The sequence below is a fragment of the Lentinula edodes genome (assembly GCF_021015755.1).
Source record: "Lentinula edodes strain Le(Bin) 0899 ss11 chromosome Unknown C8R40scaffold_4, whole genome shotgun sequence".
In the NCBI taxonomy this organism is placed as follows: Eukaryota; Fungi; Basidiomycota; class Agaricomycetes; order Agaricales; family Omphalotaceae; genus Lentinula; species Lentinula edodes.
The window spans coordinates 748,410-764,370 of record NW_025764310.1 but is presented as its reverse complement, the minus strand read 5'-3'; the positions used below and the strand labels follow the sequence as shown (position 1 = coordinate 764,370).

At 46.1% G+C, this 15,961-nt stretch overlaps 6 protein-coding genes across 6 annotated transcripts; 4 read left to right on the top strand and 2 right to left on the bottom strand.

The window, feature by feature from the left end:
• Window positions 1-537: 537 nt before the first annotated feature.
• On the top strand, window positions 538-2,257 carry C8R40DRAFT_1036275 (peptidase family M48-domain-containing protein; the record flags this gene model as incomplete). Its single annotated transcript, XM_046223568.1, has 7 exons — window positions 538-668; window positions 727-967; window positions 1,026-1,487; window positions 1,543-1,612; window positions 1,662-1,849; window positions 1,903-2,105; window positions 2,167-2,257. 7 exons carry the CDS (start codon window positions 538-540, stop codon window positions 2,255-2,257), a joined length of 1,386 nt encoding a protein of 461 aa, XP_046090483.1.
• Window positions 2,258-2,748: 491 nt separating this feature from the next.
• On the top strand, window positions 2,749-4,877 carry C8R40DRAFT_597231 (mitogen activated protein kinase). The gene is made up of 9 exons (XM_046235573.1): window positions 2,749-3,245; window positions 3,306-3,499; window positions 3,554-3,614; window positions 3,714-3,787; window positions 3,842-4,093; window positions 4,149-4,260; window positions 4,316-4,464; window positions 4,518-4,644; window positions 4,699-4,877. Exons 1-9 carry the CDS (start codon window positions 3,185-3,187, stop codon window positions 4,788-4,790), a joined length of 1,122 nt encoding a protein of 373 aa, XP_046090482.1. The 5' UTR covers window positions 2,749-3,184; the 3' UTR covers window positions 4,791-4,877.
• Window positions 4,878-5,042: 165 nt separating this feature from the next.
• Window positions 5,043-5,878, top strand: C8R40DRAFT_1035799 (uncharacterized protein; the record flags this gene model as incomplete). Its single annotated transcript, XM_046223531.1, has 5 exons — window positions 5,043-5,221; window positions 5,287-5,336; window positions 5,392-5,452; window positions 5,513-5,639; window positions 5,690-5,878. 5 exons carry the CDS (start codon window positions 5,043-5,045, stop codon window positions 5,876-5,878), a joined length of 606 nt encoding a protein of 201 aa, XP_046090481.1.
• Window positions 5,879-5,962: 84 nt separating this feature from the next.
• On the bottom strand, window positions 5,963-7,053 carry C8R40DRAFT_1166628 (NAD(P)-binding protein; the record flags this gene model as incomplete). Its single annotated transcript, XM_046230881.1, has 4 exons — window positions 5,963-6,117; window positions 6,176-6,802; window positions 6,862-6,974; window positions 7,034-7,053. The coding sequence occupies 4 exons, from the start codon at window positions 7,051-7,053 to the stop codon at window positions 5,963-5,965; spliced, it is 915 nt and encodes a 304-aa protein (XP_046090480.1).
• Window positions 7,054-7,688: 635 nt separating this feature from the next.
• On the top strand, window positions 7,689-11,381 carry C8R40DRAFT_1270700 (Piwi domain-containing protein; the record flags this gene model as incomplete). The annotated part of the gene is made up of 14 exons (XM_046234043.1): window positions 7,689-7,898; window positions 7,923-8,302; window positions 8,358-8,585; window positions 8,647-8,897; window positions 8,955-9,670; window positions 9,731-9,874; window positions 9,933-10,003; window positions 10,056-10,063; window positions 10,117-10,226; window positions 10,279-10,386; window positions 10,446-10,582; window positions 10,635-10,718; window positions 10,777-11,110; window positions 11,161-11,381. 14 exons carry the CDS (start codon window positions 7,689-7,691, stop codon window positions 11,197-11,199), a joined length of 2,820 nt encoding a protein of 939 aa, XP_046090479.1. The 3' UTR covers window positions 11,200-11,381.
• Window positions 11,382-15,632, bottom strand: C8R40DRAFT_1141430 (uncharacterized protein). Its single transcript, XM_046229484.1, has 8 exons — window positions 15,228-15,632; window positions 14,890-15,172; window positions 14,216-14,838; window positions 13,737-14,166; window positions 12,873-13,676; window positions 12,318-12,818; window positions 11,955-12,265; window positions 11,382-11,908 (listed from the first exon to the last, which is right to left on the bottom strand). Exons 1-8 carry the CDS (start codon window positions 15,585-15,587, stop codon window positions 11,534-11,536), a joined length of 3,687 nt encoding a protein of 1,228 aa, XP_046090478.1. The 5' UTR covers window positions 15,588-15,632; the 3' UTR covers window positions 11,382-11,533.
• Between the last annotated feature and the right edge of the window lie 329 nt (window positions 15,633-15,961).

Sequence of the window (15,961 nt, the reverse complement as noted above, 5' to 3'; positions counted from 1 at the left end):
ATATGTTACAGATGCACTGCATAGATAGTTGTATTATTAAAAATAGCTAATTGATAAGCGAAGCTCTCAAAAAGGAGCCCTGACGATGATTCGAGACATCAGACAGGGAATTGCAAGTCTACATCTTGCTCTTCGATGTAGTATGGAGAGATTCATTATTCGGTGGATGTGTGCTATTTGGTCACCAGAGGGACTGACCAGAGGATAGCGGGGTCAACTTTGTCGCCCCTTAAGCCTCCTTAGGCCCGTCGGTGCATTTACTTGCGAGATTTTTTATGTTCCTGTACGAAATGGAGGAAAAAGAAAGTTTGTGGAGGTGGAAGTCGTACAATAGTGTGTAGGAAAAGGGAGGAGCTTTGCCATCGACGATAAGGAGTCAGAATTCCAAGACTTGGAAAAGAGCACCCGCAGGCACCCGCCAAGAAACTCACGTGTTAGGCATACTTAGGCCCACGTGGAATACACTGAGAGGTAACGTGCTGTAACGTGTCGACTGAAAGTCTGAAACTCTTTTCCTCCCTCCTCGTTAGTTGCAGAATGGATTTTCTTCATTCTGGGCTTGCTGATGTTCAGCGTCACCTGGCTTTTGTTTCTGTAGATCCTATTAATTGGAAATTCTATGTTCAAGTATTTTCATGGAGCGTGACGATTTTCGAATCGTATTTGTTGTACGTCTACTTGGGTTTTTCAACTTGAGAAATTATTTACCAAACTGCTACAATATAGGCTGCGCCAGTATCCTCTGTACTCTAAAACATCCCCACCTGAGGCGCTTGCACCTCATATCAGCAAAGAGGACTTTGCAAAATCCCAGATATATGGCAAAGACAAAGCTCAGTTTGCGCTTTTTTCGAAGTTATTCAGCCAATGTGTCGACTCTGCAATGCTGCAGTACGGATTTTATGCTTGGTGCTGGGGAGCTGCTGGGACCATCTTGGGAAAGCTCGGTTACGGAACGGACTATGAAGTGAGCGACATTGCCGTCCAATCTTGGTGTTCAGTATCTGATCATGAGAGACGATCAGATTCTGCAGTCAATCATATTCTCATTCACGATGTATCTGCTTTCATCTTTACCGACCCTTCCGTTGTCCGTGTATTCAACCTTCGTGCTTGAAGAAAAACACGGGTTTAACAAAACGACACCGGCTCTTTTTGTCGGTGACCTAGTGAAAAGCTGGCTCATCGCTTTCGCGCTGGGAGCACCTTTCTTGGCTGCCTTCTTATACATATTCCAATGGGCTGGCGACCGTTTTGTCCCCTGGTTAATGGGTTTCATGATCTCCTTCCAGCTTCTCATGGTCATACTATATCCTACCGTCATCCAACCCCTCTTCAACAAACTTACACCCTTGTCGGATGGAGAGCTTCGCAGTCGTGTCGAATCTCTGGCGGGAAAATTACACTTCCCTCTCAAACATTTGTATGAGATTGACGGTTCCAAACGCAGCTCGCACAGTAACGCCTACTTCTTCGGATTACCTTGGGTATGTAGGCACATCACCTTAATGTCCTGATGTACTCATCTGAGCTGACTTATAGAGTAAACACATCGTCATTTTCGATACGCTTATGCAACAAAGCAAGCCCGAGGAAGTTGAAGCTGTTCTGGGTGCGTAGAATTATAATAATGTCTTGATTACGCATTGATTGACTTTCAGCTCACGAACTTGGTCACTGGTACTATTTGCATCCGACAAAGATGATGGCCATCTCCCAATTCCATATTTTCACGATCCTTGCTCTCTTTCCCGCTTTTCTTCATGCACCTCCCTTACTTCGGTCATTCGATTTCCCTAAGCATGTCGCCGCGAAACCACCTACTATCGTTGCCTTTTTGTTATTCCAGGTCAGTTTCACATCCAGCTTTGCCATCATGTTTCTGATTGTTTCTTCTATCAGATGATACTCACTCCCCTGGAAGCTTTCATTAGCATTGGGATGAACGCCGTCAGTCGACACTTTGAATGGGAAGCGGACCGTTTCGCTTGCGAGCTTCAGGATCAATTGAAGGAAGAAAGCATGAAGGATATGGGCGACCGACTTGGTCGGGCATTAATCACGCTTCATGTGAAAAACTTGTCAACGGTCTGGGTGGACTGGTTGTAAGTAACTTGTTTTTGTCGCCTCTGTTGGTTTTACACTAACTCACTTCTTTTTCCATAGATATTCAGCCTATCACCATTCTCATCCTACACTGACTGAACGGCTGAAGGGTTTGGAGTCGTTCCAAGCTAAACGGGCTAAGAAAGAGTAATCTAGCGTGAAGTACGGGAGTTACTGTGTGTTTCACGTTTGTATCGTACCCATGTACTTTATCCCAAGCGAACTTTACAGCTCCCTTGAGTTGGCTATCATATCTATATGTGCATCGCGTATCTTCTAAGCCCGGAGGCACACCTACTCGAAGCACGCAGTAAATAAGTCACAAGTTCATGTGCATCACTGTGAAAGTGTGCTTCTTTCTTCAAAGATAGGGAGGGACAGGGAGGGACCCGGATAGGGAGAGATTTTTTTTTTTAGAAATCCAACAATCAGAATCATGCAGGTCTGATTACGCCACATCGGATAGCACCGGACCTCCTGGATTTGCAGCGCAAGGTCGCTGTGGGACCTTGTGGGACCCTTGTTACCATCAGCTCGACGTTATGTACGAGTGGTCTTCGTGTTGCAAAATATCCGTCATGTTGCGGTATTTTGGCCAAATACTACCTTAAGCAAGAGTAAAGAGGAGTAAAGAGGTCTCAACTGGAAGCTGACACCGCATTGTTCTGTTTCAGCGTGTTGGATATTTGAGGCTGTTGCACACGGTACCTGCTCCTTCGTTTCCGGCGTCGCATCGGGACGCTCATCGTGAAGCAACTCGTCGTCGAGCTCCTCTTCGTCCGACGGATCAAATATGCACACAAGTTCCACAGCGTTACAAAACGTTACCACGTATCACTATCAGTAATAGCGGGTGCATATTTAATATTACCTAGGTCTTTCGCTGACTTTCATTCTTCCACTCCACACACACTCTCTCGCGGTGGCCTGTGGACTCTGCTCTCGCGATTGTTCTCTAATTGGTGAAGGGTTGGAAGACCGTCTACATACGATCTTCCTTCGCGACACTCAATTTCACATTCCTTCGTTCTCCAATAAACAGACATTCTTTCTTGAAAACTGCAATTGAACCGCCGGCATGCAGCAAGCAGTACCAACTCGCAAAACAGTCAAGAAACCACTGCCTGTATTTGATGTCGGTGAGTTTTACACTCAGTTGCATTCGTGATTCTTTGTTCGATTTTTTGACTTTACGATAGGTGAAGACTACGAGTTATTATATCCCCTAGGTGAAGGCGCGTATGGCCAGGTTGTCGCTGCACTGCACAAACCTAGTCGACGACGTGTCGCCATCAAGAAAGTACTTCCCTTCGAGCATACGATATTCTGTTTGCGCACGTTACGAGAGGTGAAGTTGTTGAAGTACTTTTCAGAGTCGTGTGTAAATGGAAATGTGCGTTCTGAAATAAAAGAATATCGCGTTACCTTTCTAACACAACTCTACCAGATTATTTCAATTCTTGACATGATCAAACCTGAGTCGCTAGACTCATTCAAGGAGCTGTACTGTATGTAGTTTTGCTTACTTCAACGTTTCGCAAATTCAAGGCTATCCCGCAACAACAACTTCTACTACACCTTTGATCCGTTTCCTTTTTGGAGTTTAGTCATTCAAGAACTCATGCAAACGGATCTGCACAAAGTTATCCGTACACAGCAACTTTCCGACGACCACGCGCAGGTGAAACAGATTTTTGTCTTCTGCAGGAACTCTCCCTCAATCAAGCCCCCCCAGTATTTTATCTATCAGACTCTTCGTGCCTTGAAGACAATCCATAGTGCGGATCTGGTCCATCGGGACCTTAAGCCTGCGAATCTGCTTGTCAATGCAAATTGCGACCTGAAAGTTTGCGATTTTGGACTTGCTCGAAGTGTTCATCCAACGACATATGGGGCGGCTACCGGTGACAGAGTAATGACGGAATATGTGGCGACGAGATGGTATCGTGCACCAGAAAATATGTTGTCGTATAATATGTACACAAAGGTGAGTTATCTGAACTACTGCGCAGTGGTTTCAGATACCGAGTAACAATCCACAGGCAATTGATATGTGGGCTGTAGGATGTATACTTGGAGAGTTGATATGTGGACGGCCGTTGTTTCCTGGAAGAGACTACAGACATCAACTTGAATTAGTGCTTCATGTCATAGGTATCTTTTACACAACGTCACAAACAGTAACTTTTTACTGAATGCGTTGATCAAGGTACTCCAACGCTGGAAGAATTCCATGCCATCAATGCCCGAAGATCAAGAGAATACCTGCGCTCGATGCCTCTCCGTAAAAGACAGAATTTCAAGACCTTGTTTCCTCTTGCATCGGCGGACGCTATCGACTTTTTACAAAAAACATTAGTGAGCGCGGAAATAATCTTCTTTTTTTGTCAGCACTGAATACGAAAATACAGACATTCGATCCAGAGAAACGAATGACTGCAGAGGAAGCTCTTGCACATCCCTACGTTGGTGCGTACCATGATGTTGAGGATGAGCCTCTTGCACCCCCGTTGGATCCCAACTATTTCGAGTTCGATGGTCAGTAATCTCCACAGTTCGCTATTCCACTTTGACTGACTGACAATGATTTAGTGAGTAAGGAACAACTCTCTCGACAGCGGCTCAAGGAGTTGCTTTATGAAGAGGTTTTATCGTTCGAGTCGGACATGAAAACAGTGGTTTAATTTGGTTTTAGTGGTATTTGGGTGGTAAAATACTGGGCGCGAAGTTCGAAATCCCGCAATAATGGTTTAATAGTGATCTCTTCTCCTGACAATGGCATGACCGAGCTCCGGCATCTTGTTTCTTTGTAAGCCGGGTCCCTTGAACCAGCGCCAAATGGGCGCGCATTATCACTTATGACGTCAGTACAAGTACGGCCGACAGCGTTAACTAAGTACATACACAAGTTAATCGCTCCCACTTGGCCTCGTACGATGCAGAATCCTGAGCAAGAAATAACCTCCGTTGCTTTAACTCTTACTACTGCGGAGACTCCCGACATACAAAAGGCTGCCTTTCTGAAATATGTCGCCCGAGATGTAGGATTCAAGCATCCTCTGTGTTATGTTCCCCCCGGTCAAAATTCGCGGGACTCTCTATTAGGAATCTATCAGTGAGTTCTCCGGATATCTTTCGCTGCTGCTGCATGCAGTCTGATGATGAGAGTGAATTGTGTAGGTGGTATCGTGTTCTAAGCCCGAAGGTCATAGGGAGAATGCATAACGTAGGTCAGTGATGATTTTGGTGCTAGTCATACAACATGATTTATCGCCTTGTTGATAGTTTACGACAAAGAGAATCACACATTGCTCTTGGATATGTCCCAAAAGTTTCATATCCGGTTGTCTCCATTCAAACCTGCATGGTCCAGGTGAGTGCCAGTTGAAAAACATGCATGAAGGAGTTGTCCCGGAACCGACTCTCCCTTTAGGTTGTTAGTTCGAATAACTCTCAAAGAAATCAATGGTCTACACTATATCTCATTTCAGGAAGACTTTTATCATCCCGAGGCAAGTACTCATATATTTTCTGTCGCGAACTTGCGAGCTTCGGAAAGGTCTCATATCCTGGATATATGCAGGACTTTGCCTTACTGTTGGTTCCAATGTTGGCTCCTGCTATTCTGTTTGCACAGGCAGGGATTAGTGTTGCTTCCAATGTTTACGCCGGCATTGCACAGAGACTAGGATTTTGGCGACCTTCGCCGAGGAGAGAAATAGTCACAACCACAAACACAGGTCTATACGATGCCGGGGATAAAATAGATTGAGAAGAACATAAGTAAACGAAGGCATCTTATTTCGGAATAGCGAACACCAAATGGTACATATGATGATAGATACATTGCATGTGGTCAATTGCTCTTGGATTCGGCCACACTAGCCAGATATGAAGCGTAGTAGGTCTCTAAGCCATCTGTCAAACCTATTTTTTTAGGATGCCACCCCAGCAGTGCTCGACCAAGATACGGTCTTGCTAGCACGGTGGTGCCCATGGCAACCTCGAATACTGGGTCGAAAAGAAGGAATTCAGAGGCATTGATGGGCTTTCAAAGTAGCAGACTCACTGTTTGTCGGATTCCTGTACTCGTATTTGCCCTCGAGCCCTGCAATTTGAGATAATTTTTTCAAGAATGCATCCATATCCTCCAATACATCATTGCTAACATCAAAAATCTTTCCACCCACGATAGATGCTTTTTCCGTTAAACGTACATACAGATCTGCTAGATCGTCTGCGTGGATTACCGAGAGCTTTCCTCCAGGTGTTCCAGGCCAGGTTACTTTGCCCTCTTCTTTAGCTTGCTTGAATACAGACGCGAAGATTGATCCACCCTTGCCATAAAGCATGACAGGACGCACAACAATCCCATTGAGTGTAGTATGTGTTATAACAGTTTGTTCTTGTTCCGGCCTCCAGGCGACTAGTTCCACTGGGATGGTGATCGGTGTCGTGTCAGTAACAATTTCCGAGCGATTGTCACCATGCACCCAACATCCGGAGGTGTAGATATACGTGAGTTTCGGTGCATGGGAAGGCCTGAATCGCTGAGCTGCAGATGCAACCCCTTCGCGAATGGATGCAGCGACGAATTGTTTGATAGCCGTTCCTCCTAGTGCTTCGATGACTACATCGAGAGTCGGAAGTAAGGAATGCCATGCATTCGACTCGGGTTCGCAGACAATCGGAATGACTACAGTCAGATTAGATGAAAAGCTCTGAAACCGACATCGGACGATATTCAAAACACACTTTCTTCAGCTTCAAATCGTTGAACATTTTCTCTGGAGCGTGTTTGTCCGTATACAATGTGGCCGGCTCTGATCAAGGCCTGGGCAGCTGGAAATCCTATGAAACCTGAAGCACTATAGACGACGTGATTAATATGAGGTGCATCGATATCGCGTCACGATGTTACTCGTACCCAAAAATCAGAATCTTCATGGCGGTAATTAAAGGCTGAAGGCAATTAGAAGAGAGGCTCGGGTAGTCGGTTATCGTTAAATCGAAGTCTAGAGATCGTTTAAGTATCAATTCTCAGCCGTGTAAGTTGCGCTCTCTCTCACTAGTATAAATTTGGCACCGTTCTAAAGCCTTGAACTCTCAGGCATTTCAAGGTTCGAATTACGGACTTTGAACGTCGGAGGGAATGGTCACACCAGAAGATTCTGGAGAGAAAGCCAGTCATTTGAATCAGGCTGCCTTTGTGAAAGTTAGTGAAGAGCCCTGAAGCATCTATTGATGATTGATTTCAAGCCGGTAGCCATCGAACTTTAAGAAGAAAAGTTGAAGTGAGCAAGAGTGTGGGAAAGTGACCGGCACAGATGTACAATTTTGAAGTTTGAACCTTAACCTTCTTGCCGATGTGCAAAAATCTTCCAAATGAAGAGCAAGCACACTGCTTTCGATGCATCTGGCCTGGCGAGGCCGTTCCGAATTCACATTTCCACAATCGCAGCGCCGGATATTACAACAATGGGATTTTGATCTCACAAACCAGATTCTATTAGAGTTGTACATGAGCGGTTGATTGCAATCCTTTTCGGAACCGCAGCTTTCGAACTTTGCAACTTACTACCATGAGTCAACGCGGCTTTCAACGAGGCAGAGGTGGAGGTGACCAACGAGGTGGTGGTGGCGGCCGTGGTGGCTACCAAGACAGAGGCCGAGGTGGAGGTGGAGGTGGAAGAGGAGGAGGAGGAAGAGGCGGATTTAGTGGTCCCGTCATCTTCAAGGGTGCAACCCAAGTGGATCAACGATTATCTCATAAAGAAAACGATCTTTCACTGGTGAAAGCTTTCAATTCTCTTCAGATAAAGGATCCTAGTCGTCCGTTGAGGCCCGGGTATGGTACACTTGGCACGCCTATCACTCTTAGAACCAACTTTTTCCCTGTTCGCCTTCCGAAAGCTCCCGTTTATGATTACAGTGTAGATATATCCCCTAAAACCGACATAAACAGGCTCAAAATTCGGATATTCACGTTGCTCGAACAGCTTCCTGATTGCAAACCCTTTCTTCCTCATATTACCCATGACAGGAGTGCAAGGCTTGTTTCTGCGAAACGGCTTCCCCAGCCCCTCAATTTCATTGTACCGTTTTACGAGGAGGGTGCTTCTCCTAGCCGCGTAACCACGACGTATACGGTCTCCGTTACTTTCACTCGAGAGTTGGACCCCACGCAGCTCACACAGTAAGTTGTGTGAGATTATCTGAAATATCTATCTAACGAAAGTGTATCGTTGCAGATACATGGAAGGAAAACCTGAATTTCATGGTCACGATCCTTTGCCTTTGGTTTCTGCTCTGAACTTGGTTATACAGCAACATGCTGTGCGAACAGGCGTCCGAGTAGGCAAAAACAAATACTTCTTCCCGACGTCGTCGCAAGGCTTTAATCTCAGTCCTATGGTCACTGCATTTCAAGGCTTTTACGCATCCGTTAGGCCGACATACAAGCAATTAATGGTCAATGTGTAAGCTTATTCCTCCCTTGGCAACGAGGGCTTGCAGCTAATGTATCCACACCATCATCAGGAATGCTTGTATGACCGCCTTCATTGAACCTGGCAATCTTGCCGATGCACTGCTTGCGTTCAGTCGCAATTCGAGAGGTGCAATGCCCACATTACCTCACGAGCTCATGAAAAAGGTCAAAGTGACTACCAAGCATCTCGGATATAAGCGCCGTCATATTCTCCAGCATGTTGCGACGACCACGGCTCGAAATACAACGTTTACTTCTGACAAATACGGCAAAGTCTCGATCGAAGAATATTTCCTCAAAGGTGAACTATTCCCGAACATTTTTCGTTTAATTCTTAATCACAATATTTTGAATTCAGAGTATAAGATCAAGTTGAAGCACGCAGCGGATCTTCCGGTCATTGACGTTGGTACTAAGAAAAGGACTTATCTTCCTGCCGAAATCTGCGAAATTGAACCCGGACAAGCCTTCCGTGGGAAGCTTAATGAACAGCAGACTTCTCAAATGATCAAAGTTGCGTGCAATCCTCCGAAAGTAAATGCAGAAGCCATCGTGGGTGACGGCTTCCAGAAACTTGGCTTGAATACAAATCCTTCGACCTCGCCTTTACATGGGTTCGGCGTCGAAGTGACGAATGAAATGGCTGCTGTACCTGGACGGGAGCTTCCTCCTCCACGGCTGAACTACCGAGTTGGGAACCCAAGAGTCGCCAATGGAGGCTGGAACATCCTTGATGTTAAATTCCACCGTGGCGCACAACTCTCAAGTTGGTCTGTGCTCGTAGTCCGCGATGGGCCGTCGGTCTTTTCAGGGCCTACTGATACTCGATTGCGTGGGCTCGTAGATGGCTTCGCAACGAAGATGCGGAATAGCGGAATGACTGTTCCCCCAGGTCCACCATCGTTACTCTTGGCCAATCTTCCTTCGCCCGACCAAGATCCAGGTCGAGTGAGGGCTCTGAACGAAATAAGGAAGACTCTCCAGGACCATGTGCAAAAAGCTCAAGGTCGAAAACCCGCTTTTGTTCTTGTGCTTCTGTCTCGTCGTGATAATTTTATCTATCCAGGAATCAAGGTGAGGATTTGCTCTGGTTATACCTGCATGCAAACTCAGATCTTTATGTCTTTTTCTCAGCGAATTGGTGATGTCGAACTGGGAGTTCAAACAGTCCATATGCAGCTGTCCAAGGTTGTTGATAAGGAGCCCAACAAACAAGATCAGTACTTCTCAAACGTGGCGCTCAAGGTCAACACGAAGCTCGGAGGAATCAACCACAAGGTGAGAAGTATGATTGTGTGCTATTCGCAGATAGCTCACACCGAATTTCTCTTTGCAGTTGGATGATGTGGCTATGAGATGGCTTCGAAAAAAGTCGACTATGATAGTCGGAATTGACGTCACACATCGGTAAGCTCTCGCTCGTCTGGCACGGTTTTCATTGATCTTATCATGTGTACAGAGGACCTGGTACGACTTAGTTTGTCTACGGTTTGTCTACTACCGTGCTCATTCTTCTTTAGGAAGTAAGGAGGGAACACCGTCTATTGCTGCAGTTGTTGCTAGCGTGGACAGTGACTTTGTCCAGTACCCTGCAAGCCTGCGCATCCAACAATCGGATGAAGTCAAAGAGGTGAATCCCCTCAGTTATTTTGTCCATCATGATTTTAATAATCTCTTCATAGATGCTGGATGAACTAACTGACATGATGGTCGAACGGTTGCAATGCTATCAAACTAAGAACAAAGCACTTCCAGAACGTGTTTTTGTTTTCCGAGATGGCGTTTCAGAGGTCAGTATCACGTTCAATGACTGATATCGTCTTGATTCATATAAACTCGACATATGTAGGGCCAGTACGACACCGTCTTGAACGAGGAATTACCCCAAATCTTGAATGCGTTCAAAAAGTTCAACACGAAAGACCGAAAAGCACCCTATAGACCTCTACTGTCTATTGTCATCTGTGGAAAACGTCATCATGCCAGGTATCATTACTTTGTGACTTTTTTTGTGATAACTCATCGTAACTCCTCCCAGATTCTATCCCACTGATTCCCAATATGCTGATAAGAATGGCAATACCAGACCAGGGACGGTTGTTGACCGAGGAATCACTAATGTGTATGTTTTGAATCGTCCATGTCCCCACTCCTTATCCTAATACATTGCTCACCTTCAGCTTTGACTTCGATTTTTATCTCCAAGCTCATGCTGGACTCCAAGGCCACGCGAAACCCACGCACTACATTGTCATCTATGATGAAACGAAATTCACCGCGGATGAAATACAACAGGGAACCCATGATTCTAGTTACTTGTACGCCAGAGCCACAAGAGCGGTCAGTCTTATGCCTCCAGCTTACTATGCTGATCTTGCATGTGAGCGGGGGCGCTGCTACTTGAACGATTTTTTGGTGGATGATAGATCATCTACTGCGGGAGGGAGTGGACGTGACAAAGCAGCCGAATCTCAGAGAACTTTTGAGGCAGCGAGAAGGTCTTGGGGAAGCGGCGTGAGTATGGAACGTATTCCATCTATCATGTGCTGAAACATTTTTTCTAGCTTCATCCTGACATGAGAAATTCTATGTTTTATATCTAACCGCGGTGTGGCGTGGCGGCTGTGATTTTCCTGAAATTTATGCTTTTTGTATCACTATCTGTATATTCTTGGATTTAGCTATGACTGTTGTGAACTTTTTTGCTATTGGATTGTTTTTTTTTGTTGTATTTCGCTCTAGCCGCTAGCTAGTAATTTCTGGCAATCCGCTTTTACGTGTTCGAGTAGAAGAGTGAAGGCCTTGCATGATAAGTACATTAGTGAGCATCGAGTAGAGTAATTGCTTCATGCAATGAAGGGGTATAGATTGAATGCAAAATTTCCCAACGAAAACGTAGATATGCAATGACGAACGTGAAGGAAAGCAATGCAAAAATCACAGACATATTCCTAGAGCAGCGCCCAAACTTCTTACACCCCTATTTTCCGAAAGCTTCAGAGCTGAGGTCAAGCAATTTCGCTCCCGTTCTTTGCGACCTTGCATGCCATACGCTTTTGCAAGAAAATACCAAGCTTCAGGAATATCCCAACCAGCACCTTGTGTGAGATGAGCTAGAGATCCTGCCACAAGGTCAATATTCTCGGGAACAGCTTCCTCTCTAAACTTCTTGTGGGAGATTTCCTCAGGAAAGAGATATAAGCGTGCAAGATAGACAGATGCATCGACGTCATCAGATGATATGAACAATGCTTTCTGAAAAGCCTCTGTTGCTGCAAGAGACCGGCCCAGGGCAACGTAGTAAAGGCCAAGCTATTAAAGGTTAGAATGGTTTCTTACAACTAATGAGTGAACATACCTGCACCCAAACACCCGGATTGGTTTCATCCCTCACTTCTGCCTCCTGTATAGCACCCTTTGCTTGCTCAATTTTGCCCAACCGTCTGAAGGTAGCCGCTGACATTAGCCAGAGATCGCTCAACAAACGATTTTCCTTCGTAGTGCGACTGTTCCATTTTGAATCGGATGTCGGCGGTAAGGCAGGTGGTGGTGGCGGAGGTGGAGAGGAGGCATCTAAAAGCTCAGGTACTGGCGAAGGGGCGCTTACACGTCTGCGAGAGTGAATCGATGAAGCTTGGTAGGATGTTGGACGCAGGACTGCATGAAAATCTAGAAATCTATATGAGAAACCAGATCATATCTGAAAGAATGTCCTTGTTACCAGGTGTGGAATTCGATCTTCTCAAACTCCCATTCTTTACTACACCTTGACCAATTTTCTTCGAAATCGTGCTAATCCGAGCACTCCCCTTGTGGACCTGGCTTTTCAATTTTTGCTGCATTTTTTTCGATTTTGACGCGTCCCGGTCGTGAGTGTGTGCAGAAATCCGGAGGTGTTTATCGGATACGTTGTCCGACTCTACTTCTTTCCTCTTCTCCTTCTTGACGTCAAGCGGGTTTTGGCCATTCGCAGGAGACCCCGTACCGTCCGGAGTAGCGGGGGATATCATGATAGGAATTGGAGGCTGAAGCTCGGTCGAACTGGTGTTCGATAAGGATGGCCGGTGTAGTGATTGGTCTTGACTTTGCTCAACGGCAGCATCATGTATTGCCTTGACTTCATGGCCGGCCTGTGAGTTGGAAGCCGATATAGACAATGCGAGCTCAGATGGTGTTCTGAGTTTCATGTCCGCCGACCGCGCCATATCAATTGAAGAGCGGGCTAATGAATCACTATCAGGAAATAAACACAGTTCATAAGAACGAGATTTCGCACCGTGAGTCTGATCTCCGCTAATACCTCGCTTTTCCGCGATCCACTGGAATACTTCGGGAAGCTTGTCTGCTGCGCCCTCGGCGCCCTCGACGTACTCTATCACTGCTACCTGCGTCATCCTCAACTGTAGTGCGTACTCAAACTTCTCATGCCTCGATGGTTCAGGATGATCAGCAACGGCTTGTAGCAGCTCTGAAGACGGGGGTAAGCTCTGGGTCTGGGATAAACCTGTAGTGTTTGGTCCAAGGGCATACACCGGAGGAACATCTTCCTCGTTCGGGGGTAATAAAGTTTCAAAAATTGAGTGCGAAGGGTCTGAAGGGGGCAAACCCTCAATTGCACGTGGCGGGTGGTCATTAACTTTTGCTGTTCCTTGCGAAGGAACACTGAGTCTTGTGGTGCTCTGGGTATCAGTCAAATCCTCAGCATTTTGTGCAACATCGGAAACCTCCCCAAGTGCAGCGCCTGTCTCTAGTGCACTTTGCGCAGCTTCCCACTGCTCCATCTTTGCTGAGAGTAATCCGATGAGGTGCCAATATCTAATCTCGGAAGGTTTGCTCTCAGCCGCAGTTGCTACGTGTAAGATAGCTTTTTCCAGATTTTGCTCGTGGAAAACTTCGCTGCCTTGATTGTAATTATCTTCGTAATTATCTTCAGAAGAGAGACGAGGTGTGGGAGGGATGTATCGTGCGTACGATAGTGCTATATGATAATGCGCAGATGCTGTGGGGAATGTGTCTATGGAGCGTAGGAACAACGCATGGGCTTTTGCAAAATTGGAGGGGCGGGTGTCTGAGTTATGTTCTGAAAAAAACGGGAGAGATCCGTGAGCACGACGAATCAAATGTCTAGAGAATCACTCACGTTTGATGGCCATGACAGTCAACCATATTCCCTCTGCCAAATCCACACTAGCAGATAATTCTCGGTACGAAACATTTAATCGCGTTTTTGCTTTCCCAATCAACGTTTCTGCTTCCCGTAGATCGTCCATAATCACCTTGGCTCTACCAGTGGAAACGCTGGCGGATGTTGAAGAGACGATCCTACACAACATTCGTGCACCAAAGACACAAGTTTGCACCCAGCTTTGGTCCGTATCAGCTTCGTGTTCGAGTTCTTCCCCTGTGATTCCACTGGCTGTGGAAGCCTGATGAGCTTTCGAAACAATTTGAACGTAGAGTCTGAGTGTTCGTCGAGCGAGAGGGATGTCACCCGAGACGTATAATAACCGCGTCAAATGCCTTTGAATGCTGTATGAGTTAAACGTTAATCGCATAGCCCACCAGAGCACCTAGATTATGTCATGAGAGTGCGCACATAGTTAGGATCTAAAGACATACATCGAGGACCCACCCACCGTATTCTCCCACACCTCCACTAGCCTCCCATACCGCGACACATTGTTCGGCGAAATCCTCAACTTTATGATTTCGTTCACCAGCCTTTGGGAATTTGGTCGAGACATTGAGAATGGCACGATACTCTTGTATAACACTACGAGCAGTATTCATCCATTGCGGCGACTTTCGGGCAGTTCCTACTAGAGCCGGTTCGGGAGTTTTTGCCCCATGCCGCAGCACAAGTGCCCGGAGGTATATCACTGAAATCGTCGATCGATGTGAGGTGCGGAAATTTGATGGCCAGTACACGCTACAGCTAGAATAATGTTCTAACCAAGTCCAGAATGAGTCTGACTCTCTACAAGAAGTAATTTTGTGGTCGTGGTGGACATTAAGAGTCCGGGAACCGAGGACTATAGCGCGCCAGAGCAACCGTTCAACCCATCGCCAAACTTCGCGGAATCTGGTGAACGACGAGAAGTCTATTTTTCCGGTAGAAGTGGGAATCGGGGCGAAAGTTGATGCTAGTTCGGTTTCTACGATTGTGAGAAGGGGAAAAGAGGCAGCATATATTTTCAGGGCCTTTCGAGGATCGGTAGGAAAGAGCTTTTCGTGGGACATTCCTGTGGTTTAACATGAGATACAGTCTTGCGATGAATATGGATAAAGATCACCTTGTAAGCATAGGCTGCGGATAGTTTCCGTTATTGCCCAAGCGCGACCATCCTTGATATCGGCAATAGATATTGTCGATTCGGTTCCTGCGATGCTTTCTGCTGGAGGGGTAGTTATACTTGATCCTCCCGTTGGGACGCGCAGTGTGTTCGCTCTGAGTGTCGCGGGCAAAGGGATGTGATTTTGTACGTGCGCGACGTCGGGAACCTTCTTTAGATGATCCAAGCATTCGGAAGGATTACCTAGAGCATATGCATAGTACGCCAATGCAAAATTCAATGTCTTGTGAAGAGGTATTATTCAGGAAAATAGATGGATTCAAGGAGCACAAACTGACATCAAAATTCGAAGACTCTATTTTCTTCAGTATGTCATATCCCAACCGAGCCTCTTCTACCCTTTCCGATGCAAGAATACATTCATCGCCGAGTTCCAGTGGATATTCTTCTGGTCGTACAGGTTCATCCTGATCTTCGTCTTTAGAGTTGGCAATGAGCAAGAGAGATAAAGCATGGGTCTGTGAAGCAACTTCCGCTACGTCTACGTAACCTTTGCAATGCTTGTTGAATTTGCGAAAGAGCTCCGACCAGGAAAGAGGAGCGCCATTGAATGCTTTGGCTGGCGATGAGGAGGACCAGTGGCCGGCTGTGAGGGCTGCTCGAAGCTGACTCCAATAATGTCGGTCCTTGGTTGACATTTGGAGAAAGATAAGTTGCAGGGACTTAAGTTAAGTTAGAGCTCGTCCGTCATAGGTCACGTGGGTACTTCGCAGTGTCACTGAACATGTCAGGGCCGACGGTGATAAGGTAGTCTGGGAGAGTCTATCTTTTGCGGCCTTGTCTTGCTTGAAATTCTTCTTCTGTTGTCAAATTCCTTATCTCGGTTTGTCAGTTATAAGGATCCCCAATGTATCTTTGACTAATTTCTCTATCATGTCTACAGAACATTCAGGACGCGCATTTCCAACGCCCTTCGCTGGCAGACGTGATTTAACTCATGTTATACCAAGGGATTCGGTTGAATTACAGCACTCGTCCTCTTTGAATTCGCCATCTTTTACTTGGATCCAAC

What these genes read in the sequence shown, in the direction of transcription:
- C8R40DRAFT_597231 (XM_046235573.1), top strand. Translation starts at nt 3,185, where the DNA reads ATGCAGCAAGCAGTACCAACTCGCAAAACAGTCAAGAAACCACTGCCT. An exon ending in ATTAGTGCTTCATGTCATAG is followed by an intron (nt 4,261 to 4,315) that starts GTATCTTTTACA and finishes GCGTTGATCAAG; the next exon opens with GTACTCCAACGCTGGAAGAA. An exon ending in ACTTTTTACAAAAAACATTA is followed by an intron (nt 4,465 to 4,517) that starts GTGAGCGCGGAA and finishes ACGAAAATACAG; the next exon opens with ACATTCGATCCAGAGAAACG.
- C8R40DRAFT_1141430 (XM_046229484.1), bottom strand. Translation starts at nt 15,587, where the DNA reads ATGTCAACCAAGGACCGACATTATTGGAGTCAGCTTCGAGCAGCCCTC. An exon ending in TAGAGTCTTCGAATTTTGAT is followed by an intron (nt 15,173 to 15,227) that starts GTCAGTTTGTGC and finishes CCTCTTCACAAG; the next exon opens with ACATTGAATTTTGCATTGGC. An exon ending in ATCCGGGTGTTTGGGTGCAG is followed by an intron (nt 11,909 to 11,954) that starts GTATGTTCACTC and finishes AACCTTTAATAG; the next exon opens with CTTGGCCTTTACTACGTTGC.